This window comes from Nerophis ophidion, linkage group LG05 (genome assembly GCF_033978795.1).
Source record: "Nerophis ophidion isolate RoL-2023_Sa linkage group LG05, RoL_Noph_v1.0, whole genome shotgun sequence".
Classification (NCBI taxonomy): domain Eukaryota; kingdom Metazoa; phylum Chordata; class Actinopteri; order Syngnathiformes; family Syngnathidae; genus Nerophis; species Nerophis ophidion.
Window position 1 is genome coordinate 9,985,343 of NC_084615.1, and position 27,008 is coordinate 10,012,350.

At 41.1% G+C, this 27,008-nt stretch overlaps 1 protein-coding gene across 1 annotated transcript; it reads right to left on the reverse strand.

Annotated features, from left to right (window-relative positions):
* Window positions 1-1,084: 1,084 nt before the first annotated feature.
* prpf19 (pre-mRNA processing factor 19) lies at window positions 1,085-26,676 on the reverse strand. Its single transcript, XM_061899920.1, has 16 exons — window positions 26,487-26,676; window positions 26,168-26,317; window positions 17,831-17,907; window positions 16,857-16,998; window positions 16,700-16,773; window positions 16,541-16,606; window positions 16,420-16,461; window positions 14,999-15,073; window positions 14,840-14,915; window positions 14,650-14,759; window positions 14,421-14,576; window positions 8,680-8,749; window positions 8,419-8,592; window positions 4,441-4,523; window positions 1,873-1,978; window positions 1,085-1,783 (listed from the first exon to the last, which is right to left on the reverse strand). Exons 1-16 carry the CDS (start codon window positions 26,503-26,505, stop codon window positions 1,686-1,688), a joined length of 1,518 nt encoding a protein of 505 aa, XP_061755904.1. The 5' UTR covers window positions 26,506-26,676; the 3' UTR covers window positions 1,085-1,685.
* Window positions 26,677-27,008: the final 332 nt, after the last annotated feature.

The following is a 27,008-nucleotide window of genomic DNA, read 5'->3' on the forward strand; positions in this document are numbered from 1 at the left end:
ATTCCTCAACTTTATCATTTTTTTTTTCACTTGTGCCAGCTTTTTCGAAACATGTTGCAGGCATCCAATTCAAAATGAGCTAATATTTGCAAAAAATAAAGTTTTCCAGTTCTAACATTAAATATATTGTCTTTGCAGTCTATTCAATTGAATATGGGTTAAATGATAAATGAGTTGTACTTGTATAGCGCTTTTCTACCTTCAAGGTACTCAAAGGACTTTGACACTATTTCCGCATTTACCCATTCACACACACATTCACACACTGATGGAGGGAGCTGCCATGCACCCATCAGGAGCAAGGGTGAAGTGTCTTGCTCAGGACACAACGGACGTGACGAGGTTGGTACTAGGTGGGGATTGAACCAGGAACCCTCGGGTTGCGAACGGCCACTCCTCCGCTGCGTTAGGCCGTCCCGGGTTGAAAAAAGATTTGCAAATCACTGTATTCTGTTTTTATTTATGATTTACACAATGTGCCAACTTCATTGGTTGTGGGTTTTGGATATGAACAATTCCAATCAAGGAAATATTTTACGACCCCCTTGCAGTACCGTCGCAGACACCCTGGGAGTCATGGACCCACTGTTGAAAACCTCTAGGGTACGCCATTTAAATTAAGATATATATGATTTCAGGAGCAAGGAACCCTTATAGTAAACCGTAAAAGGTGCAATATAACTATCTTGATGAATTAGTAAAACATTGACAACCAGTGGCCCAAACTGGATTCTTAAAGACTGCAGTTTTTTTTTTAATACGTATTTTGTTTGGGGAAAAAGAAAAAACATTTTCAGCGGTTCTCAATTGGACATTTTTGTCTCAAGGAACAAATGTGTTGACGTGTCACGTGGCCATTTTAAGTTAATTTTAAAGAACAGATTTAACAATTATAAAATGCTAACAAAATAAATATCACTTGCCAATCTCACCAATATTCATTTTACGCAGAAAAAAAATGTTAAATACTAAAAATAGTTCATGTAACAAATTGTCTTCAGGGTTTACATTTTCCATGGCTGACAGATTTTATTCCAACGGTGTTCTAAATCTCCTGTTTTAATGGATGCTGGGATCTGAAGAATGGCATACAAAAGATATTTTATTGTAAAAGAGTAAGGTTTCAACAGGTAAAATAGCACATTTTGAGAAACACATTATATTTGACGCCAAAAAAAAAAAAAGCAACGATCAAAATTGTTTATGTACGGATGGATACAGGCAATTAAATGAGATAATTCTCTACACCTGCATGCTTTCTGGCTTCTGGACTGTGTTACTAAAGTTAAACCCACCTAACGATATAAAACTGCTCTACATTAAGAGCCAGGGATTTCATTTTAGAGTAGTAACTGTCACTCAAACACATACAGTACACACACACACACACACGCACGCACACACGGAAAATACCATTGCTTAAATCAGGGATTCTAGGAAAATAAAAGACGATGCTGCTGCTTTTGTTTGTTATTTCACATTATTTAAATTGACGGAAAACGAGTTAAGAAGCTGGGAATTGAAATAGATAGTTTTTGTTGTTCATGCATGCACATGAGAACTAACTAAAGAAGCACAGTTAGCAGAGATTTTCCTCAAACTAAAAATTATATGACTAGGCCAAGTATGTATTCACAATCTCTGACTGGGCTACCTCTTTCCTCGTGTTACCAAATTATGCTTCTCTACAAACTGTAAAATTTCAAACTTCGGTCCATTCCGGCAGATGTCAGGAAGCGAGCGTTCTCTCCAAAGGACACGCCGGTCACCAAACCTGTGTGGTCTATGCATGCACCAAAATAAAGCAGTGAATCAAGACAATGTGACCTTTGGCATGGACATCAAGCAATATAATGGCAAGTGCGCTCTCACCTGTGAAATTGAGGACCTCAGACCACTGTTTGCAGATGTAGACGCGGATGTCGGACCCTCCTACAGCCAGGTAAGTTCCACTCTGGTCGAACACGAGGGACTTCACCTGAAAGAGCAAAGCGGGGATTGATGCTCCAATCATCTCAAAGTAACTGACCAAAACCAATGTGAGACTAGAGTCATCAGATTGTGGTATGTTGCATTAGCACTTCTCCTTTATGATAACAAATAAGCAATCCCCCTAAATGTTACCTATTCATGACAAAATATGTTTTGTACCTCATAGTAGGGCTGGGCGATATATCGATATACTCGATATATCGCGGGTTTGTCTGTGCGATATAGAAAATAACTATATCGTGATATTCGAGTACACGTTCTCACGCAGTTGCTTTTAGCTGCTGGCATTACACTACAGGCTCTTCCCACTCTTTGTTGTCTCTCCTTCTCACAGACAGCAATCACACCTTCTTACATACGTCACATACGTATACGCCCTCGCAGAGCTGAGAGGTAGCAGCATGGGTAACACTAGCTGTGGTGCGAGTGGTAAAACGGGAGAGAGAAGGTGCAAATCTGGTAACAAATTAAGGAAGAATTAATTCCCAATAAAAACAGCAGGGGTTCCATCGTCTGTTAGTGGTTTGGCTTCAGGTGGGAATATGTCAAACAGAGAACCATAATTTGTCAAGTGTGGGGCAAAAGCGTTGCTACAAAAAGTAGCATCACTGCTAATATGTAGCATCATTCGAAAAGTCACCTGCTAGAGAATGAAGAGTGCTTACTCCGCATTTCAACATCTCCATTCAGTGCCATACCAACAAAATGCAGAGGCAACACCATTTCCACATAAACACTAGGGATGCGAATCTTTGGGTGTCCCACGACTTGATTCAAAATAAAAAAAATTTCTTCAATTTAACACGATTCTCAATTCAAAAACGATTTTTTCCCCCGATTTCAAAGGATTCTCTATTCATTCAATACATAGGATTTCAGCAGGATCTACATCAGTCTGCTGACATGCTAGCAGGGTAGTATCCATCCATCCATTTTCTACCGCTTATTCCCTTTGGGGTCGCGGGGGGCGCTGGTGCCTATCTCAGCTACAATCAGGCGGAAGGCGGGGTACACCCTGGACAAGTCGCCACCTCATCGCAGGGCCAACACAGATAGACAGACAACATTCACACACTAGGGCCAATTTAGTGTTGCCAATCAACCTATCCCCAGGTGCATGTCTTTGGAGGTGGGAGGAAGCCGGAGTACCCGGAGGGAACCCACGCATTCACAGGGAAGACATGCAAACTCCACACAGAAATATCCCGTTCCCGGGATTGCACCCTGACTACTCAGGACCTTCGTATTGTGAGGCAGACGCACTAACCCCTCTGCCACTGTGAAGCCTGCAGAGTAGTAGATTTTTGTAAAAAGCTTTTATAATTGTAAAGGACAATGTTTTATCAACTGATTGCAATAATGTAAATTTGTTTTAACTATTAAACGAACCAAAAATATGACTTTTTTTATCTTTGTGAAAACATTGGACACAGTGTGTTGTCAAGCTTATGAGATGCGATGCAAGTGTAAGCCACTGTGACACTAATGTTCTTTTTTTTATTTTTATAAATGTTTAATGATATTGTCAATGAGGGATTTTTAATCACTGCAATGCTGAAATTATAACTAATATTGATAATATTCATTTTTGTTTCACTACTTTTGGTTTGTTCTGTGTCATGTTTGTGTCTCCTCTCAATTGCTCTGTTTATTGCAGTTCTGAGTGTTGCTGGGTCAGGTTTGGTTTTGGAATTGGATTGCATTGTTATGGTATTGCTGTGTAGTGGTTTGTTGGATTGATTAAAAAAAAAAAAAGAAAAAAAAATTGATAAAAAAAAAAAAAAAAGAGATTCGATTCTGAATCGCACAACGTGAGAATCGCGATTCAAATTCGAATCGATTTTTTCCCACACCCCTAATCAACACCGTATGAAAAAAATAGTCAACAACATAGGGAGAGAACGTCCGCAGTAACCTACCACTTAGCGATTTGATTTCCTACGATGCAGCTCATATTTATTTGACAGTTATGGAAACATCTTGTGTGACATCATGCACAAAAGTGCACTTTGTTTTTATCTATTATAGTGGCGTTCTGTACAAAAAGTGCACTTTATTTAGTGTTGTTTTGACATGTCATCTTAGTGACATCATGCACAAAAGTGCACTAACAGCTTGTTTTAAAATGTCTCTGACAATCTTGCACTTTCTGTTTTGGAAATGACATGAATGTTTGTGCCACTGCTTAAATACAATTTAATAAACACAGTTTTGCTAAATTGACTTAGTTGGGATTTCCCTCTCTGCAAGAAAGTTTAAAATGAGCATATATTAATGCAGTATGAACAAAAATGTTTTAATGTAGACACAGAATAATCATACTGGTGTGATTATATGCATCAAGTGTTCATTCAAGGCTAAGGCAAAATATCAAGATATATATCGTGTATCGTGATGTGGCCTAAAAATATCGGAATATTAAAAAAAGGCCATATCGCCCAGCCCTACCTCATAGTTGTTGTCGAGTGTGATTGTCTTGAAGTTCTTCAGCTTCCTCAGATCCCAAAGTTTCAGAGAACTATCCTGTGCACCTGAAACACAACAAACAAGAAGGTCAATATGATAATCCAAAGTCAAAGTTTCTGTACGGAAAGCTATAAAGTGCTTCTTTAATTGTTCTGAAGGTTTGCATATTTATGTAATTGTTCCTTTAGTTCTACAGATAAGAGATTGTTTGATTATTATTATTTATTTCTATTTAATATGTGTTGTTTGGGAAGGTAAAATGTGTTTCTTTAAGTTGTTTAACAGTTGCTATGGTTTTCGGTTGCTAAGGTTACGGGCAGTTCCGTTTCCGCCGGCAGGTAAAAAAGTGTTAAAGGGGAACATTATCACAATTTCAGAAAGGTTAAAACCAATAAAAATCAGTTCTCAGTGGCTTATTTTATTTTTCGAAGTTTTTTTTCAAAATTTTACCCATCACGCAATATCCCGAAAAAAAGCTTTAAAGTGCCTGATTTTCGCTATCTGTGAAGCCACTGTCCATTTTCCTGTGACGTCCTCCAGTGATGCCAATACAAACAAACGGATAGCACAGCAAGATATAGCAACATTAGTTCGGATTCAGACTCGGATTTCAGCGGCTTAAGCGATTCAACAGATTACGCATGTATTGAAACGGATGGTTGGAGTATGGAGGCAGATAGCGAAAACGAAATTAAAGAAGAAACTGAAGCTATTGAGCGAATAGCTATTGACGCCATTCGGCCATGTCTGCCTTAGCATCGCCGGTAAAATGTGCAGACCAAACGATCGGGACTATCGCATCTTGTGACACTGGAGCAACTTAAATCCGTCGATTGGTAAGTGTTTGTTTGGCATTAAATGTGGGTGGAGGGAAACACTGGATGCAAATATAGCTACAAATATACATACAGCTAGTCTAAGTAACATGTTAGCATCGATTAGCTGGCAGTCATGCCGTGACCAAATATGTCTGATTAGCACATAAGTCAATAACATCAACAAAACTCACCTTTGTGATTTTGTTGACTATCGTTGGAAATGCATCTGCAGGACATCCACACATCTCTGTGCCATGTCTGCCTTAGCATCGCTAGTAAAATGTGCAGACCAAACGATCGGGACTATTGCATCTTGTGACACTGGAGCAACTTAAATCCGTCGATTGGTAAGTGTTTGTTTGGCATTAAATGTGGGTGGAGACAAAGGCTGGATGCAAATATAGCTACAAATGTACATACAGCTAGCCTAAATAGCATGTTAGCATCGATTTGCATGCCGTGCCAATCGATGCATACTCCACGTAAGTCAACTTAAATCCGTCCCTAATCGTGTTGTTACACCCTCCGACAACACACCGACGAGGCATGATGTCTCCAAGGTACGGAAAACAGTCGAAAAAACGGAAAATAACAGAGCTGATTTGACTCGATGTGTTTGAGAAAATGGCCGATTGACTACCTAGGTGACGTCACGTTGTGACGTCATCGCTCCGAGAGTAAATAATAGAAAGGCGTTTAATTCGCCAAAATTCACCCATTTAGAGTTCGGAAATCGGTAAAAAAAAATATATGGTCTTTTTTCTGCAACATCAAGGTATATATTGACGCTTACATAGGTCTGGTGATAATGTTCCCCCTTAAAAGGAGCTCCGGCATTAACAAGCAATGTTGCGTCATCAATACTACACGGGAGATAGTTCACCACGGTTGCAGTTCAGAGAAATACCCAGAGTAAGCTTCCTATTTCAGTGTGTCATAAGAGACAGTTTGTAAGTTGCACTAGTTAAAAATTTAAGGACGTTTGGGCACTTCACGCTGCCAGTAAATGTGACGTGTATGCTAACCGCTGGGCAGCTACCGGAGCTCGCACGTGTATTTGTTTGCAGCACAGTGACTGCACGAATGGTAGGTTTAGTCACGTTTGAGTGAAAATTGCTAAAGGGGAACATTATCACCAGACCTATGTAAGCGTCAATATATACCTTGATGGTGCAGAAAAAAGACCATATATTTTTTTAACCGATTTCCGAACTCTAAATGGGTGAATTTTGGCGAATTAAACGCCTTTCTGTTTATCGCTCTGGAGGGGATGACGTCAGGATGTGACGTCGCCGAGGTAATACAGCCGCCATTTTCATTTTCAACCCATTGTAAACATTGGGTCTCAGCTCTGGTATTTTCCATTTTTTTGACTATTTTTTGGAACCTTGGAGACATCATGCCTCGACGGTGTGTTGTCGGAGGGTGTAACAACACTAACAGGGAGGGATTCAAGTTGCACCACTGGCCGGAAGATGCGAAAGTGTCTGCCGCCAGACCCCCATTGAATGTACCAAAGTGGCTCCACATTTTACCGGCGATGACAGACATGGCACAGAGATGTATGGATAACCTGCAGATGCATTTGCAATGATAAAGTCAACAAAATCACAAAGGTGAGTTTTGTTGATGTTGACTTATGTGCTAATCAGACATATTTGGTTGTGGCGTGACTGTCAGCTAATCGATGCTAACATGCCAAGCTAATCGACGCTAACATGCTATTTACCGGCGGTGCTAAAGCAGACATGGCACAGAGTTGTATCGATAACCTGCAGATGCATTTGTAACAATAAAGTCACAGAAATCACAAATGTGAGTTTTGTTGATGTTGACTGCCAGCTAATCGATGCCAACATGCTACGCTAATCGATGCTAACATGCTATTTACCGGCGGTGCTAAAGCAGACATGGCACAGAGATGTATGGATAACCTGCAGATGCATTTGCAACTATATTACGTTTTCTTCCACCCACATTTAATGCGAAAAAAAACACTTACCAATCGAAGGATTTAAGTTGCTCCAGTGTCACGAGATGCGAAAGTCCCGATCGTTTGGTCCGCACATTTTACCGGCGATGCTAACGCAGCTATTCGGCCATGCAGTGGCTATGAATAGCGTCAATTGCTATTCGCTCAATAGCTTCAGTTTCTTCTTCAATACTTTCATACTCCAACCATCCGTTTCAATACATGCGTAATCTGTTGAATCGCTTAAGCCGCAGAAATCCGAGTCTGAATCCGAGCTAAGGTCGCTATATCTTGCTGTGCTATTCGCCATTGTTAAAATCAAGCACTTTAAAGCTTTTTTTAGGGATATTCGGAGACCGGCAACATTTTGAAAAAATTTTAAAAAAAATACAACATGCCACTGGGAACTGATTTTTATTGTTTTTAACCCTTTTGAAATTGTGATAATGTTCCCCTTTAAAGAGACCGTCTCCCCTGTGACTGTATAATTTGGAGAGCGAGTGTGGGACAGTATAGAGAGTTAGTTGTGTGCTATCGTGGCTACATTGCTGCGAGGGACGTGGACAGCACGAGGTTGGCGTATTAATTGCACGCGCTCACGGACTAGTCGACAGAGAGGTGACCCTGGACGAGGCTGGTTCTCCTCTCTCTCCAGACTGGACTCCTGAGGCGAGCTAAAGGAAGCACGGCCGTGCCCCCCATCTCTACTCCGCAACGGGAGGTGTCCCCCCTCTCCAAACGCCCCCTTTGTATCCAGCAGTTTCGACTCACCCACCCCACCCCTACGTGCACCACCGATTCAGCAGGACCACAACGGACCATCTACTGGCCTAGCTAAGGGGCCCAGGTTGGACTGTGTGTGTGTTGTGTAATTGGTTTAGTGCGGGAGGTTCCATTGGGGAGGCAGTGTGTGAGTGGGGATGAGTGTAGTTAATGTGTGTATTATTGTCTGGTTATTTTATGTTTATGTGGTGTATAGTAAATTGTTAAACTGTATCAGCCGTATCCTCTCACTCTCTCTTAGACTACATATATTGGGTAAATAGTGAATAATTCGAGCATCCTCCCTAAGGTAAAATACCGTCCTTTACAGGCTCCCGTACATTAATGTTTAACTTCCTAACAGCTCCAACAAGTATTACATATGGAGTAATTGTTAATGGTGTTTACCTGTAGCCAGATAGTATCCGTTCTCAGAGAAAGCGATGGAGGTGACGGGCCCAGAGTGGCCTGGGAAGTTGGCCACGTTGGTGCGCTCTTTCAGGTCCCAGATCTTGATTTGGGAGTCGGCGGTTCCAGTACCAAAGATGAGACCATCAGGATGAAACTGTGCACAGGTGAGGGCTGTAATAGGAAAGAGCAAATAACAGCGTTACTACCTGGACAAGAACTCCTATAGCCAGACGGCTTGACAAACACTGTGAGGCTTACCACAGCCTGCACTTTCATCCGTGACTTTAGTGAGGACTCTGCCAGTCTGGATGTCAGAGAAGGCCCAGTACTGCACAAATTAAAAAAAAAGTAAATTAAGCAGCAATAGTACAACAAACTACAGTGGAACCTAGGGCTGCACGATTATGGCCAAAACAATAATCACCATTATTTTATCAATATTGAACTCAAGATTATGTTCTATGTTATGTAAAATATTTTTTGTTGCCCTTTCTATTTCAAACAATCAGTATGTGAACAGGGCTTTCATCTCAAAATGAAATCAAAAAAATAATTGATCAGTTATAAACTAAAATGTACAAAAGACAAACGAAATCCATCCATCCATTTTCTACCGCTTGTCCCTTTCGGGGTTACGGGGGGTGCTGGAGCCTATCTCAGCTGCATTCGGGCGGAAGGCGGGGTACACCTTGGACAAGTCGCCACCTCATTACAGGGCCAACACAGATAGACAGACAACATTCACACTCACATTCGCACACTAGGGCCAATTTAGTGTTGCCAATCAACCTATCCCCAGGTGCATGTTTTTGGAGGTGGGAGGCAGCCGGAGTACTCAGAGGGAACCCACGCAGTCACGGGGAGAACATGCAAACTCCACACAGAAAGATCCCGAGGCCAGGATTGAACCCAGGACCTCCGTATTGTGAGGCACACGCTTTAACCCCTTTACCACCGTGCTGCCCCCATAATGGGAAATAACTAACAAAAAACAAAGAAAACAAGCAAACACACTAAAAAGTTGTGTTTGTGCTATGGTGCCATCTATTGGACAAATTCGCTCACTGAAAATGCTGCAATGCCCTTTCATTTAGTTCTTTCAACCGGAAATAGAAGTGCTGTCGTCTTCTAGCCATCCACAGCTTTTTTCTCTTGTATGCATTCTTCTTCCATCACTCCAAGCAACGTTTGTAAGTTTTACAATATAACTAAAAAAATTCTTACTTACTAAACCGTCCCATCTGTGATATCTGTAGGAATGTTTTCATGCATATTTTACGTGGTATCATAATGTAATCAAGCAAGCGTTGTTAGCATTAGCTAATATGCTAACACGTTTGCGAGTGTCTGTGTGAGTATTATTACCTTACAATGAATGGTATTCTGTTTGTATTGTTCCAGTTTCGCAAATTCCTCAGTAAATTCAACAAAATGTCACCGTGGAGTTATTGAGTCTGTTTAGCTGATTGGAGAGCTAGCATCCACAGCTAGTCGGTCCATGATGATAACTTCTGTTTTGTTTGATCAGCCGTTTTACTGCCGTGTCACAGGCACCGTTCTGTTTTGTTTGATCAGCCGTTTTACTGCCGTGTCACAGGCACCGTTTAGAGCAGGGGTCACAAACTCAATTTACCTGCCACTGGATGCAGAAACTGGTTGAGGCTGGGCCGCAAATAAATATTTCTTAAAAAAAATCTAACATGCACTTTTTAATGAATTCACCTTCTTTGAATGGCTTTCCCGCCCTAGCGACCATCTCACTCACCATGTAGCTAGCTTTGACTGCTGCATCGCTCTTTTCGGTTGCTTCCTTGAAGAAATCTTGTTGCCTCTGTAGACTGGTTTTAAAACGTGCAACCCGGTTCACTCTCTCATCTCCCTGGTATTTTGCATACTCCTCAGCATGTTTAGTTGTATAATGACGTTTCAAATTGTATTACTTGTGCACCGCAACTTTCTCTGTGCAAATAAGACACGTCGGGGTGCCCCTGTGTTCAACAAAGAAATATTGCATCGCCCACTTTTCCTGGAATTGTCTTTGCTCATCACTAACCTTTCTCTTCACTGCAGGCTTTGAAAAAGACTTGTTTGGGGTTGTGGAATATATTTGTATTTAACCGATGAACAGAGAATAATGTTATTTCCGCAATATGTGCCGTTCCGCTTTTCCTCCCTACAGCAACACGGCGACAGGCGGAAAGTACCGGGATCGCGAGCACAAAAAAGTGACGGCTCCCGGAGTGTTATCCGCCGTCATATAAAAATACATGTAGTGTTCATCGTGTGAGGCAATGCAAATTAAACAATGAAAAAAAACAAAAAAAAAACGGTTTGAATTGGTCCAGGTTATTACTGACGGACAGGTGTCGCGGTGTGACTGCAGCCAGGCACGTAAGAAAACCCTCGTCTCCATGGCAACGTTTCTGTCGCTTTGACTCATTAGCCGCTTTTCCACTAATGCAGGGGTAGGCAACCCAGAACGTTGAAAGAGCCATTTTGGACCCAAATAACAACAACTGTCTCTGTTTGGAGCCAACGGGAGGAGGTGGGGGGTTGCTCGCTGTGGAGTTACGGTAGCACGTTTAGCCCCAAACAGCCTAACAACACGACTAACGTGTTACACGTCCGATTCGCCCAGCGACTCTGTCGGAGTATCAGCGCTGGGATCCAGTGGACCACAGTTTTGTATTGTCGCTCGGTCCTTCGGTGAAGTGCTTCGGAAGCTACCGGTCCGCTTGTCTCCCCTGCCCGGACTGTTTACAGCGGCGCCGGGGGAGGGAGGGTGCGAGAGACAGAGAGAGCGAGCAGGCGGGCGAGCGAGGGAGGGAGAGCGCGTGCGGGTCTAGTGGAAAAGCACCAAAACGTTTCTCTGCTTGCATCACGCAAGTGACGTCAATGTTCGGCCCTCAAGACGGGGCGCGTGTATAAAATATCCAAGAGTCAAAGATGCACAGCATCATGGGTAATCCCTAGGGGTGTAACGGTACGTGTATTTGTATTGAACCGTTTCGGTACGGGGGTTTCTGTTCAGTACGAGGGTGTATCGAACGAGTTTGTAAACTAAAGTCTTAACAAGCTGCTCTACAGCATGCTGCCTCTGAGCAGTAAGCACCCAGCATTGTCCCGCCCACACAACTATCTGATTGGTTACATACAAAGCCAATCAGCAGTGCGTATTCAGAGCGATGTAACAGCCAATCAGCATTGCGTATTCAGAGCGCATGTTGTCAGTGCTCCGGCGTCGAGATGAGCAGATATGTGTTTAGCAGGTAAGCAGCGGACATCGTACACTCCCCAAATTATAAAAAACACTTCCCAGTCACAACTATTACAAACATCACTATGGACCCGTTGACCTTCTAGAAAATTAAACTGCAGCTCAGCTCTCTCATAGTTCTGGATTGAGGTGAACGCTAATTAGCTTTTAGCGTTACGTTAGCTCATTTTGCTGTGTGTGTGTGTGTGTAACAAAAGTCAACTACAGGCTTCCCAAATACTGTAATAAATTAAGCATGATGAGTTGACTTGAAACTGTTTAATGTTGCACTTTTTATATGTAGAAGAAAGGTTTTGTCATTTTATTTAATCAAAGCAACAACTTGAGGTAGTTTAATGTGGATTAACGTGGGTAGAATTATTATAGTGTTCCCAATGTTAAAAGGATAAAGACATTGTTTACAAATTTGGTAAATAAATAACCCAAAAATTTATATTTTGTTTTCTTACTGTACCGAAAATGAACCGTACCGTGACCTCTAAACCGAGGTACGTACCGAAACCAAATTTTTTGTGTACCATTACGCCCCTAGTAATCCCTATGCTGTGTTTATAATGTGCCACAGAGCCAATAACTCTCCAGAAATGTGTTTGTTATTCTTATTTGGTTAGGGTTCACAGAGTGTGTCGCATATTATTAAGAGTGTTATAATTGTTTTATATCACAACCATTAGTGTGATCTATATGGCTGTGGAACAAGACCCCTGGTTTACACACAGTAAAGGCAAAAACAAAACTCCTCCGCCATTTCAAAAATAACGGCAGGGGAAGCATCACTCGTGACGTCACGAATTTGACCCGGCGGTAAAAGTAAGCATGCGCTTATTAATTTGGGGGGCGAGTTTTACCCGGCAGTAATTCAAGGCCGGCGCATATTACATGCCCGGCGGCTATTCAAGGAAATACGGTATATCTGTGGATTGTAGCCCGGTGCGGCTAATATATAGAAAAATATATGGCTTATGTATCTCATTATCACTCAACATTCAAAAGACAAAGGGCTAACTAAAAATAAATATGCTATTGCAGAGTGCGATCATAAAGTGCAAACACGTGAAAAAATAAGATTATGCACCAAAGGCACATACTACAAGGAACAAACACACTGTACTGCTCGCAGTATATATGACATGTTTTTGCTAAACAAAACATAAAAATCTGTTACTTATGTGTCTTTGAGACGTGGATGGATATGGGCTCCCTAGATCCACAGTTGATGCTATGGTAGTCTGCACGGTGGGGCTTTGCACCGGTGGCGTGTGGCCCTGTCTGTGAGCAACCAAAACTATTTGGATTATTAGCTTCACGTTAAAGGCAAACAATAGTGATTGAGGGAAGAAGGGAAGTATTTTTATTGCTTAACCAGTCGCCGCAATTTGTTTAAAATGTGCACACCGACGCAGCTTTGCTCTGCAACCGTGGCGTTTGTTGGTTTACACGCGTGGGAGCACTTCTGGGTTTGCGCAGAGCGCTTAGAGTACGGTGAGGCGTGCTACGGGGGTAAAAATCTGGTTCATTCTACGGGAGAGAAAGGTCCAGAATGTAATGACGGCGTGGCGCGGTTGGGAGAGTGGCCGTGTCAGCAACCTGAGGGTTCCTGGTTCGATCCCCAGCTCCTACAAACCTAGTCACATCCGTTGTATCCTTGAGCAATACATTCACCCTTGCTCCTGACAGGTAGTTGTTAGTGCCTTGCATGGCAAGTCCCGCCATCAGTTTGAATGAGTGGATGTGGAAATAGTGTAAAAGCACATTGAGTACCTTGAAGGTAGAAAAGCGCTATACAAGGATAGCCCATTTACCATTTATTTTTTCCTAATATTTTTGGGGACCGACCGATCAACTGTCCAGTCACCCTCTCTCTCACTCTCACATGAGTCCACTGTCTTTCGGTCGCTCCCTGGTGGTTGGACGAGTGTTGCTTGTGAAAGTGCTTGACTTGATATGCAGCGGAGCCTGCGTTTTAAATGGCGATATCGCCGACGAGCACCCTCATTTAATTGTAGCGCCCAAAATCGTGATCATGATTAAAATTCTACTAATTGTGCAGCCCGAGTGGAATCTCAGGTTGAATACCCCAAATCATTGGTGTCAATCTCGTTTTCATTGAGGGCCACATTGCAGTTATGGCTGCCCCCACTTGTAACTGAATAATATTTGAATATAAATGTATAAAGATTAGTCTTATTATAATAATATTACACAATTGCCTACAAATTTAATGATATATTTTTTTACATACACTGTATAAACAAACTGTAGCATTTGCAATAAAAAACTGGCATGATCCATTGGGTTTTTATCGTAAAAAACCCAGTTTTTTATCATTGTATTTTACGGTAAAATTGTGTTGAATGAGCCGGCAGTTTTTTTACCGTAAAATATATTATTGTTATAATGTACATTTTTGATAGATAATATAAGTCAGTTAGATATTTAAGTATTTGTTTATATTTTATCATGTTGTGGAATGTAAGATAATTTGCTGCATTATTAGATAACCAATTTAAACAACTGCATGCAGTACATGTATTTCTTTTGTCAAAATGGAAAGAATGAATACATTTTGAAAAAGAAAATTAAGTACTTTATAGAGTCGCTTTTTTTCCAGGGTTTTGCGGGGCAAAAATTGTGTGGCCCCCAAGTCTTGAGTTTGACACCTATGCCCTAAAGTACTGTAGTTGCTTTTTCTTATGTGTTCTAATACAAGCTGCACACACACCTGGTCCTCAGAGGAGCTGAGTAGGTAGTCTCCAGTGGCGTGTAGGGACAGTCCAGTGACACCTGCCTCGTGGGCACGCACCACCTGGACACAGTTGCCCCCGGTGACGGACCACACACGGATGGTGGTGTCAGGCGAAGCAGAGAAAACCACAGACTGGTAGGAAAAGAAAAATAAATCAATATTAGAGAACCATGATAGGGTAGAAAACCAGGAAGAGAAGTGTTACCTGAGACGGATGGTAGATGACAGAAGTGACCTTCTTGGTGTGACCCTTCAGCGTTGCAACAATCTGCTCCTCCTTCTTGTCGAACACAACCACGTTCTTATCAGCCCCACCTAGATAACACAAGACTTTCATCAGACCCCAAAATGCCTGGAAGAAGAGATGTTTGTCTGCAAGCATGACGTCAACCTACCAGTGAGCACTTTGTTGGTGTCCGAAGGACACAGATCAAGAGAAAGAATACCTGGCACGCTGGCACTATGAAGACCCTGAAGGCAGACGAGAACATGTGCGTTTAAAACCATAGTCTTGCTTTCACCAATTCCGGGTTTCATCTACAACTAACACTTACAGCATGAGAGGCCACTTGACGGTATTTGCCAAGATCCTCAGCTCTAACCAGCTCCTCTGGGACAGTTTTTCCTCTCTGTAAAAAGAAGGTTGATACACAAATATAGTAATAATAATCTCTGACTGTGCGTGCACACACATTATATACATACATATATATATATATATATATATATATATATATATATATATATATATATATATATATATATATATATATATATATATATATATATATATATATATATATATATTTATTAGGGGTGTGACTGTACGTGTATTTTTTATTGAACCGTTTCGGTACGGGGGTTTCGGTTCGGTAGGAGGGTGTATCGAACGACTTTGTAACCTAGAGTCTTAACAAGCTGCTCTGCTTTCTGCCTCTGTCTGAGCAGTGAGCACCCAGCATTGTCCCGCCCACACAACCACCTGATTGGTTACATACAAAGCCAATCAGCATTGCGTATTCAGAGCGATGTAACAGCCAATCAGCAGTGCGTATTCAGAGCGCATGTTGTCAATGCTTCAGCGTCGAGCAGAAATGTGTTTAGCAGGTGAGCAGCAGACATCGTACACTCCCCAAATTATAAAAAACACTTCCCAGTCACAACTATTACAAACATCACTATGAGTTTGTTGACCTTCTAGAAACTTAAACTGCAGCTCAGCTAGCTCACAGTTCTGGCTTGAGGTGAGGGCTAGTTAGCTTTTAGCGTTACGTTAGCTCATTTTGCTGTGTGTGTGTGTGTACGTGTGTTAGGGGCAGCAAAGCCCTGTCTGTCTGTTATTTCACATGAACTAATATGAACTCCCATGGTGTCCAGGGATGAATAGTCTCTCCTAATGCTATTGTACTATTTTTCAGCTATAGTTACATTAATCATTAGTAATGTAGCAGCCTAGTTTTGAATGGCAGGGTCCCTGCTATCACATGTTGACAAAAATATAACATTTACATAATAAAAGTCAACTACAGGCTTCACAAATGCTGTAATAAATTAAGCATGAAGAGTTGACTTGAAACTGTTTAATGTTGCACTTTTTATATGTAGAAGAATTAAGGTTTTGTCTTTTTATTTAATCAAAGCAACAACTTGAGGCAGTTTAATGTGGATTAACATGGGCAGAATTATTATAGCGTTCCCAATGTTAAAAGGATAAAGCCATTGTTTACAAATTTGGTAAATAAAAACCCCAAACATTTATATTTTGTTGTTTTCTTACTGTACCGAAAATTAACCGAACCGTGACCTCTTAACCGAGGTACGTACCGAACCGAAACTTTTGTGTTCTGTTACACGCCATATATATATATATATATATATATATATATATATATATATATATATATATATACACACACACACACAGTATACACACATACATATCTCAATATTAGGGTGCAAACCGAAAAGCATATACCTTCTTTCTCTCTGTGGTGAGAATTGTGGCTTTGTCTTGAAGCTGCAATCAGAAAATAAAACAATTAGGTACAAAAATAGCACAAAACAAACAAATGAAATAAAACAAAATATAATAATACCTTCTGGATGATCTCAGAAGTCATGCCCACTTGTTCACTGATCTCCATAGGTTCCCCAGCGGCGCCCTGAGAGATTGTGTAAAGGACGAATGCTGTTAATGATTCACCATGACACAGCCAGTCATTTATGGATCAGTGTTCACAATGTTAATTACTCACCATTGCAGACGGCTGAGAGGCAGGGGCTGTCTGGGGTGCAATTAACCCAGCCTGTGGTTTGAGTGTGGCGAGGGCTGCGGAAGAGGGAAATTTGACATTTGCATTACCACATCATTAATGAACGTACATCATGCTACATAAACTGTTGTCAACCCACCTTCTCTGGCTGCAGTGACCTCTTTGGTGAGTCGAGCGATGACTCTGCATGCGGCATCGTGTTGGTAGAGTGCGTGTGACAGTTCTTGGCGAGTAGTCTGGAGCTGCTGCCTCAGGGTGAAGCTGTGAAGCATAACGGCATCCTGGAAAGGGACACAGAAATTAAATTAAATGAATCTTTTGTCTTAAGACAATTACTTTTACCTCAAACTGGACCAATATGAACTATTTTTCAGAATACTGTCAATAAAATAAGTGAATTACATGTTCTCATTGACAGAAAATAACTGTCATGGGAGCATATAGAATTTTCCCCCCAAAACATTTTGCAATTATTCAGCAGTGGATTTAGTCTTGTCTACAATTTTCTTTACAAGTCCCTTTACATTACAGTAATTCAAACCTAATAGCACAAAAAGATAGTGTATTGCAGTGCATCTCAATTATTTTCTGCTACGCCCCCTAGGAAGAGGAAAACATTTCCCCTCCTCCACTCTCTGCCATATCATTTGTTGATAACATTGTTATAAGTAAACCTCTGCATACCATTGTATCCTTCTTAGTATTAAACTATTAAAAAAATACATATCGATCAACATACAACAAAGAATAACTTTATTAACATTGTTTTTTTAGTCTGCAACAGAAAATATATAAAGTCCATCAATTTACTTGAAACTTAAAAAAATGACCCCTATTTAAACTATGAATGTTTTCTGACTGACTTCAGGCATTTGGTACTGAAAATAAAAATTAAATACCGTAATAATAATAAATTAAAATTGACCAGCACCATTAACCCTGGAGTACAATATATACGTAATACATTTTAACCTAAAATCCCCCAAAATTTATGAAACAATTTGTGCAGATTTTTTTTATGTGGCCCACCCCACTATATGAGAATAGTGTATTGTAAGGCACAAGGTTATGTTGGCAGTACCAGTTATGGGTCAGGGAGGTACCAATACTTACCCACTCATCTTGCAGGGACTTAAGTATGGCAGGAATGCTTGTAGCCGAGGGTGCCTTTGGCCGAATAGGGTGGGAGACTGATGGAAAAGTGGTTCACAGCATATGTTTAATGACTCATACATCAACAATCACAGTAAAGATACTAAAAAACACAATTTTTGTAAACAGTAGCATGTGAACGTGTGGTGTTTGCCTGAATTGTGCACATTACAATTTCATAGCAATACAAACAGGTAAACACAGTGAATGTTGCTTACAAGTAGGGCTGGGTGATATATCGAATATACTCGATATATCGCAGGTTAGTCTCTGTGCGATATAGAAAATGACTATATTGTGATATTTGAGTATAAGTTCTCACGCAGTTGCCTTTAGCCTTTAGCTGTCATACGTCACTTACTGTCACGCGTGCAACTTCATACGTCCTCGCGGAGCAGACAGGTAGCGGCATGGGTAACGTTATCTGTGGTGCGAGTGGTAATAAGAGACAAAGAATGTGCAAATCTGGTAACAAATGAAGGAAGAATTAATTCCCAAGATAAACAGCCCAGGGTCCATTGTCTGGCGGTGGTTTGACTTCAATTGGGACGATGTTGAACAAGTATGTGGCAAAAGTGTTGCTGCAAAAAGTAGCTTTACTGCTAATTTGTAGCATCACTTGAAAAGTCACCCGCTAGAGAATGAGGAGTGCTAGAAACTCTGCATGTCAACATCTCTGTTCTGTGCCACACGCACAACATGCCCAAGCAACCATTTCCAGATCAACACCGTATGAAGAAAACAGTCAAGAACAGAAGGAGATGATGTCCGCAGTAACCTACCACATAACGGAGGACATACACTATTTGATTTCCTATAATGCAGCTCATTTTTATTTGACACTTATTGAAATATCTCGTGTGACATCATGCACAAAAGTGCACTTTATTTGTTTCAAAATATTGTAGTTGCATTCTGTACAAAAAGTTCACCTTAATTTAGTGTTATTTTGATAAGTCATCTTAGTGACATCATGCACAAAAGTGCACTCAGAGCTCGTTTTAAAATGTCTCTGACAATCTTGCACTTTGTTTTGGAAATGACATGAATGTTTGTGCCACTGCTTAATAACTGTTTAATAAATACAGTTTTGGTAAATTGACTTAGTTGTGGTTTCCCTCTCTTCATGAAAGTTTAAAATGAGCATATTTTAATGCAGTATGAACAAGAATGTTTTAATGTAGACACATAAAATCATCATACTGCTGTGATTATATGCATCAAGTGTTAATCCAAGGCTAAGGCAAAATATCGAGATATATATCGTATATCATGGCTTAAAAATATTGAGATATTAATAAAAGGCCATATCGCCCAGCCCTAGGACATACACTTTGATTTCTTGTTATGCAGCTCATTTTTATTTGACAGTTATTGAAATATCTTGTGTGACATCATGCACAAAAGTGCACTTTGTTTGTATTTAACTATTGTAGTGGCGTTCTGTACAAAAAGTGCACTTTAATTTAGCGTTGTTTTGATATGTCATCTTAGTGACATTATGGACAAAAGGTCACACTCATAGCTTGTTTTAAAATGTCTCTGACAATCTTGCACTTTCTGTTTTGAAATGACATGAATGTTTGTCCCACTGCTTAATAACTGCTAAATAAATACAGTTTTGATAAATTTACTTAGTTGTGGTTTCCCTCTCTGCATGAAAGTTTAAAATGAGCATATATTAATGCAGTATGAACAACGATGTTTTAATGTAGACACATAGAATCATCATACTGCTGTGATTATATGCATCAAGCGTTCATTCAATGTTAAGGCAAAATATCGAGATATATATCGTGTATCGCGACATGGCCTAAAAATATTGAGATAATAAAAAAAGGCCATATCGCCCAGCCTTAATCTGTCATAACGTTTTTAGCATTCAATCAGACATTATTGTGAGGTTTTGTATTAGAGTTCCTAAAAATATATATAAATGATAAATGGGTTGTACTTGTATAGCGCTTTTCTACCTTCAAGGTACTCAAAGCGCTTTGACACTACTTCCACATTTACCCATTCACACACACATTCACACACTGATGGAGGGAGCTGCCATGCAAGGCGCTAACCAGCACCCATCAGGAGCAAGGGTGAAGTGTCTTGCTCAGGACACAACGGATGTGACGAGGTTGGTACTAGGTGGGGATTGAACCAGGGACTCTAGGGTTGCGCATGGCCACTCTTCCACTGCGCCATGCCGTCCCCAATATATAGCGGCCCCAGACACATTTTTTCTTTAAATTTGGCCCCCGAGTCAAAATAATTGCCCAGGCCTGCTGTAGTGTAATGCCCGCAGCTAAAAGCAACTGCATGAGAACGTATACTCAAATATCACGATATAGTCATTTTCTATATCGCAAAGAGACACGATATATCGAGTATACCTTGTTATGCCGTGGCAGCGGGCTGGAAGTGAGGGATGCAAACAGACTGGACAAGCTGGTAGAGAAGGCCAGTAACGTGGTCGAAGTGGAGCTAAACTCTCTGGCGGTGGTGTCAGAGAGAAGAAGTCTAGCAAAACTCCTAGCCATTATGGACAGCACCTCCCACCCACTACACTAGGACCTTGCGGAGAGAATGAGCACGTTCAGTGGAAGGCTAAGACTCCCAAAATGCAACATGGAACGACACACGGGGTCCTTCATACCGACAGCCATCAGACTGTATAATGCACATGTTCCTTCTTGACTGCACTTAAATGTAGAATATATGTATATTATTCATATATATAATACATGATTTAAATTACCGTATTTTTCGCACTATAAGGCGCACCTAAAATGTTCTCAAAAGCTGACAGTGCGCCTTATAATCCGAGGCGCCTTATGTATGGACCAATATTGAGCCACAACAGGTCTCACAACTACGGTAAGCAGCCGCCGATTTCATTTTCCCCCGTAGGAGAAGAAGCGCGCGGTGCATGCTGGGATATATGACTGCGCCAAGTAATGCCGTTTCATTTCCATTTGTGTGTTTGAATGTAAAGACCCCAAAATGGAAAGCAGGAATTGTCACTAAACTGCTAGACAACAGCAGCGACACTGACTCCATTAACGACGTCTCGAAATAGTGCAGAGCAATAACAATATATCAATAACTCAACGTTGCTCAAACGTTAATGTCACACAACACAACACACAAAATAAACATGTAAAGCTCACTTTATTAAGTTATTCCTCATCCACAAATCCTTCTTCTTCAGTGTCCGAATTAAACATGGCACAAGAGGTCTCGCAACTATGGTAAGCAGCCGCCTACCTTATTTTCCCTCGTAGAAGAAGAAGCGTGCGGTGCATGCTGGGATATATGACTGCGGGAGGCGTGCCGAGTTTAAACTCACGGCGATCAGTCACACAGTAGAAGACAGGAATAAAGCAGCAGCGAAGGCATTTAACATTAACAGCAGCGACACTGACTCGTTTAATGACGACTTCGACGAGACGGAGCCAGACATGTTGGATGCCGTATTCGCCCAACTGTTTGATTCGAACAATGAAGAAGAAGAATTTGAGGGATTCGTGGATGAGGAATAACTTAATAAAGTGAGCTTTACGTGTTTATTTTGTGTGTTGTGTGACATTATCATTTGAGCAACGTTGAGTTATTGATATATTATTGCTTTGCACTATTTCGAGTGTTACTATATTGTGATTGCACTAACGTTTGATTTACCGTAACAATATCAAACAGTTTTTTACGTGTTTATTGAATCGGGGGAAATAATAAAACAGCTGTTTAGTAATTTTGGGAGTGAACGGAGTTGTCAGAACGCTGGTTTGTAATCTATTAATAAAGTTTGACTGACCTATCTGACTGTTTTGTTGACATTCCCTTTAGCGCAGCTCCATCTAAAGGATGCATAACGTAACCCCAGCCTATACTGTAGCATCTATTCTATGCGCCTTATAAAGCGGTGCGCCTTATATATGAACAAAATATTAAAATAGGCCATTCATTGAAGGTGCGCCTTATAGTGCGGAAAATACGGTATATTATTTATTATTATTATTGTCTATTGTGAGTGAACTGTGGTGCTGAATTTCACCCAGGGATCGATAAAGTACTTTCTATTCTATTCTATCGATACATCTTCCAGCCGTACTTACAAGATGTATCCTTTATTTTTGCGTGAGAACATACACTCCAGGGGTCGGCAACCTTTACCACTCAAAGAGCCATTTTGACCCCTTTCACAAAATAAAGAAAACAATGGGAGCCACAAAAGTCTTTTGAAATTTAAAATGAAATAACACAGCGTACAAAGTTTTTTTTTGCCTTGTGCTATGTATAAACCGGGGGTCTCAAACACGCGGCCCGCACCATTATGTGAAAATTAACTATTAGACCGGCCCGCGAGTTTTAATTTAATGCCACTTGACAACATCACAATTGCCAACCATCCCAATTTATCCGGGAGACTCCCAAATTTCAGAACAACTGTTTTCTTGAATGTCTGCTGATTTTCACCCAAACGACAATATTAGGGGCGTTCTATGAGGACAGTGCACTCGTGGTGTATAATGTAGCCCGAAGAGTTAGGGATGCATGGGATTCTGGCTATTTGTTCTGTTGTGTTTATGTTGTCTTACAGTGCGGATGTTCTCCCGAAAAGTGTTTGTCCTTCTTGTTTGGTGTGGGTTCACAGTGTGGCGCATATTAGTAAGAGTGTTAAAATTGTTTATATAACAACCCTCAGTGTAACCTGTATGGCTGTTGAACAAGTATGCCTTGCAGTCACTTGAGCGTGGTGACGGCAGCCGCACACTAAATGTGATCCGCCGGCACTCAGAAGGCGCATCCGACGGCATGTTCTACAGAGCGTTAAAGGCCTACTGAAATGAGATTTTCTTATTTAAACGGGGATAGCAGGTCCATTCTATGTGTCATACTTGATCATTTCGCAATATTGCCATATTTTTGCTGAAAGGATTTAGTAGATAACATCCAGAATAAAGTTTGCAACTTTTGGTCGCTAACAGAAAAGCCCTGCCTTCACCGGAAGTCGCAGACGATGACGTCACATGTTGATGGCTACTCACATATTCACATTGTTTTTAAAGGGAGCCTCCAACAAAAACAGCTATTCGGACCGAGAAAACGACAATTTCCCCATTAATTTGAGCGAGGATGAAAGATTTGTGTTTGAGGATATTGATAGCGACGGACTAGAGAATTTTTTTTTTTTTTAAAGTAAAAAAAACTGGGACGGCTTCAGATGTTTTTAGACACATTTACTAGGATAATTCTGGAAAATCCCTTATCTTTCTATTGTGTTGCTAGTGTTTTATTGAGTTTAACAGTACCTGATAGTCGGAGGTGTGTGTCCACGGGTGTCTTGACGCCAGTGTCTCAGGGAAGCCGACGGCAGCTTTATGCACGACGCAAGCTCAGCTGATCTCCGGTAAGAACTGATTTTTTACCACAATTTTCTCACTGAAACCTGCTGGTTGACATTCGGTCGGGATCCATGTTCGCTTGACCGCTGTGATCCAGAGTAAAGTTTCACATCCGGGAATTTTAAACAAGGAATCACCGTGTGTTTGTGTGGCTAAATGCTAAAGCTTCCCAACTCCATCTTTCTACTTTCACTTCTCCATTATTAATTGAATAAGTTGCAAAGGATTCAGCAACACAGATCTCCAAAATACTGTGTAATTATGCGGTTAAAGCAGAGGACTTTTAGCTGTGTGTGTGTGCAGCGCTCATATTTCCTAACAGTCCGTGATGTCACGCGTACGCGTCATCATTACGCAACGTTTTCAAGAAGAAACTCCCGGGAAATTCAAAATTGCAATTTAGTAAACTAAAAAGGTCGTATTGGCATGTGTTGCAATGTTAATATTTCATCATTGATATATAAACTATCAGACTGCGTGGTGGGTAGTAGTGGCTTTCAGTAGGCCTTTAATGTTATTGCCATCACGGCATGCCATCAACATTATTGTCCGGATGAAAATCTTGAGAATATTATTTTCGGGAGATTTCAGGGAGAGGCATTGAAATCCGGAAACCTCCCGGAAAAATGGGGGGGTCGGCAAATATATAGCTGAGCCACATCAGAGTGATCAAAGAGCCGCATGCGCGGATTGCCGACCCCTGATAAACTCGAATATCACGATATAGTCCTTTTCTATACCACACAGAGACACACCCACGATATATTGAGTATAACGATATATCGCCCAGACCTACTTACAAGATATGTTCTTATCTTTTTACCGATTTTAATTGTTATTTATCAATTCCCATGTATTTTTGATTGCAAAAATACATGACATTAAAGGCCTACTGAAAGCCACTACTACCGACCACACAGTCTGATAGTTTATATATCAATGATGAAATATTAACATTGCAACACATGCCAATACGGCCTTTTTAGTTTACTAAATTGCAATTTTAAATTTCCCGCTAAGTGTCCTGTTGACAACGCCGCGGTATGATTACGCTTGCTTGTTATTGGTTGGAGCGAACATTTCAGCCCAGCATTACACACGGCTAAAAGTTGTCTCTTTTCATCGCATAATACACAGTAATTTGGACATCTTTGTTACTGAATCTTTTGCAATTTGTTCAATTAATAATGGAGACGTCAAATAAGAATCCTGTTGGTGGAAAGCGGTGGATTGCAGCTGCCTTTAGCAACCGAAACAAGGCCGGTGTTTCTTAGTTTGTTGTGAAGCTTTAACAGAGAGCGGTCAAGCGAACATGTTTCTCTACGTCAGGGGTAGGGAACCTATGGCTCTAGAGCCAGATGTGGCTCTTTTGATGACTGCATCTGGCTCTCAGATAAATCTTAGCTGACATTACTTAATTTCGCTGGTAATCAGTGCTAAAAATAACGTGCAAAATATAAAACATTCTCAAATCCATCCATCCGTTTCCTACCGCACCTGTTCAAGAAGTCGCATTAATGGTAAGAAGTATTTTATTTCACAATGTGGGGTCGCAGCTTGCTGCAGGGTTGTTCTCCCAGGAAGGCAGACAAACTACTCGGGACATGGAATTTAGGTAAAAACGTGATTTAATTTAAACTAATAAGAGATAGAAACAAAAATCGCTCACAGTGGAGGCACAACTTGGGCTAAGGAACAAAGCTAACACATAAACAGACTATGAACATAAATCAAACAAAACTTACTTGGCGTGGCATGAAGCACAAAACTATGGCAAGGCATGAAACAAGTCAGCACAGAGCAAGAGAAGATCACATTGATGCCAGGGCGGCTGACTGGCAAAGACGAGCTTAAATACTGCCTCTGATTAGTGCTCGGGAAGCAGGTGAGCGGGCATTTTGTCCACCACAGACAGGTGGACAAAATGAGTAACCAAGGAAACAAGACAAGGGAGTGGAAAAAACCGGAACTTAAAGAGTCCAAAGGACAAACAGCACATGGCCAAACAAAAACATGATCAACAGACATGACATTTGATTTATTATTGGTTAGCTTCAGAATAACAATGTTATTAAAAAGAATAAGAGACATACTATACTCTAAAAATGTTGGTATTACTTAAAAATGCACACATTTAGTTGAATTCTGTGTTGAATAATATGATATGGCTTTCACGGAAATACATTTTGAAATGTTTGGCTTTCATGGCTCTCACAGCCCAAAAGGTTCCCGACCCCTGCTCTACGTCATCCAGCAAGTTTTTGGATGGGAAAATTGTGATATTAAGTCGGCCCTTACCGGAGACTTGAGTGGAATATGCGACCTCCTCCTGCAGCTCAAAAAGGCAACTGAGATCTTGGCTCCTCGGCTTCTCTCAGAGACACTGGCGTTCACCGCAGCCATGACTTTAAAATGTCACTAAAACACTATTAACACAATAAGCAGGTAAGGGATTTTCCAGAATTATCCTAGTAAATGTGTCTCATTACATCTGAAACGCTCCCACTGCTGCCTTTTTTAGTGCCTCAGTCTAACTTTCCTCATCCACGAATCTTTCATCCTCGCTCAAATTAATGGAGAAATCGTCGCTTTCTCAGCCCGAATCGCTCTAGCTGCCGGTGGCCATGATTGTAAACAATGTGAGGATGTGAGGAGCTCCACAACCCGTGACGTCACGCGCACATCGTCTGCTACTTCCGGTACAGGCAAGGCTTTTTTATTAGCGATGAAAACTTGCGACCTCTATCGTGGATGTTCTCTACTAAATAATTTCAGCAAAAATATGGCAATATCGCGAAATAATCAAGTATGACACATAGAATGGACCTGCTATCCCCGTTTAAAGAAGAAAATCTCATTTCAGTAGGCCTTTAAAAATTCATTTGTTGCACGTCGTTACCTTTGATATCGACAAGTTGTTCCTCGGACAGGGGCTGACCATTCATTGGGTCCGTCCCATTCTCTGCAATGTACTTCTCTATTAACCGGCGTTCAAACACCTGGTTGGACACCGGAGAGACGCACGGGTGCTCTGGTACCTCGTTGGAGACTGTAAAAAAATAAAAAATAAAAGCCACTTTTAAACCCGCCAACAAAGTGACCGCGGCGTCGATACCGCGAGTGTCGACACTGCATGGCCGCTAACGTTAGCTACGTTAGCTGCTAGCGTTAGCGCGGCTTTGCAAAATGCCAACTCTTAATGAATGAAGGTCACCTACTTGCACAGACCAAAGACATCGTCCCGGTGAAGACTTGCAAATCACTTCGGATGTTGGTATTGGTAATAAGATTAAGGTATATCGCAGTTAATGTTCCCTTTATAATATTTTGCTCAACTTGGAAGTGGCACGCTCTCCTTTCATTGCCGCTACAACCGGAAGTCTTCTTCGCGCTGTCCCGTGTGACGTCACTCAGGCTGTACCTGCTGCACCGCCACCTAGTGTTCAGTTGTCTTGCAGCGCCACAATGGTACTGTCTATGGCAGGGGTGTCAAACTCAAATACAGAGTGGGCCAAAATTTTAAACTGAACAAAGCGGCGGGCCAAGGTTGAACAAATTAACCTTTTAATAGGGACCCAAACAAGTTTTGCATTAAATATTGAACAAGCAAGGCTTATATAACTTTAGTGACATGCAAAATCCAGTTTCAAATAATAATTAAAGCTGCAAGCAGCGTTGGTCGGGTCCGCCTTTGGCTGCTGCCGCCGCTACTCAGGCCCTGATCGAAGTCAGACCAACAT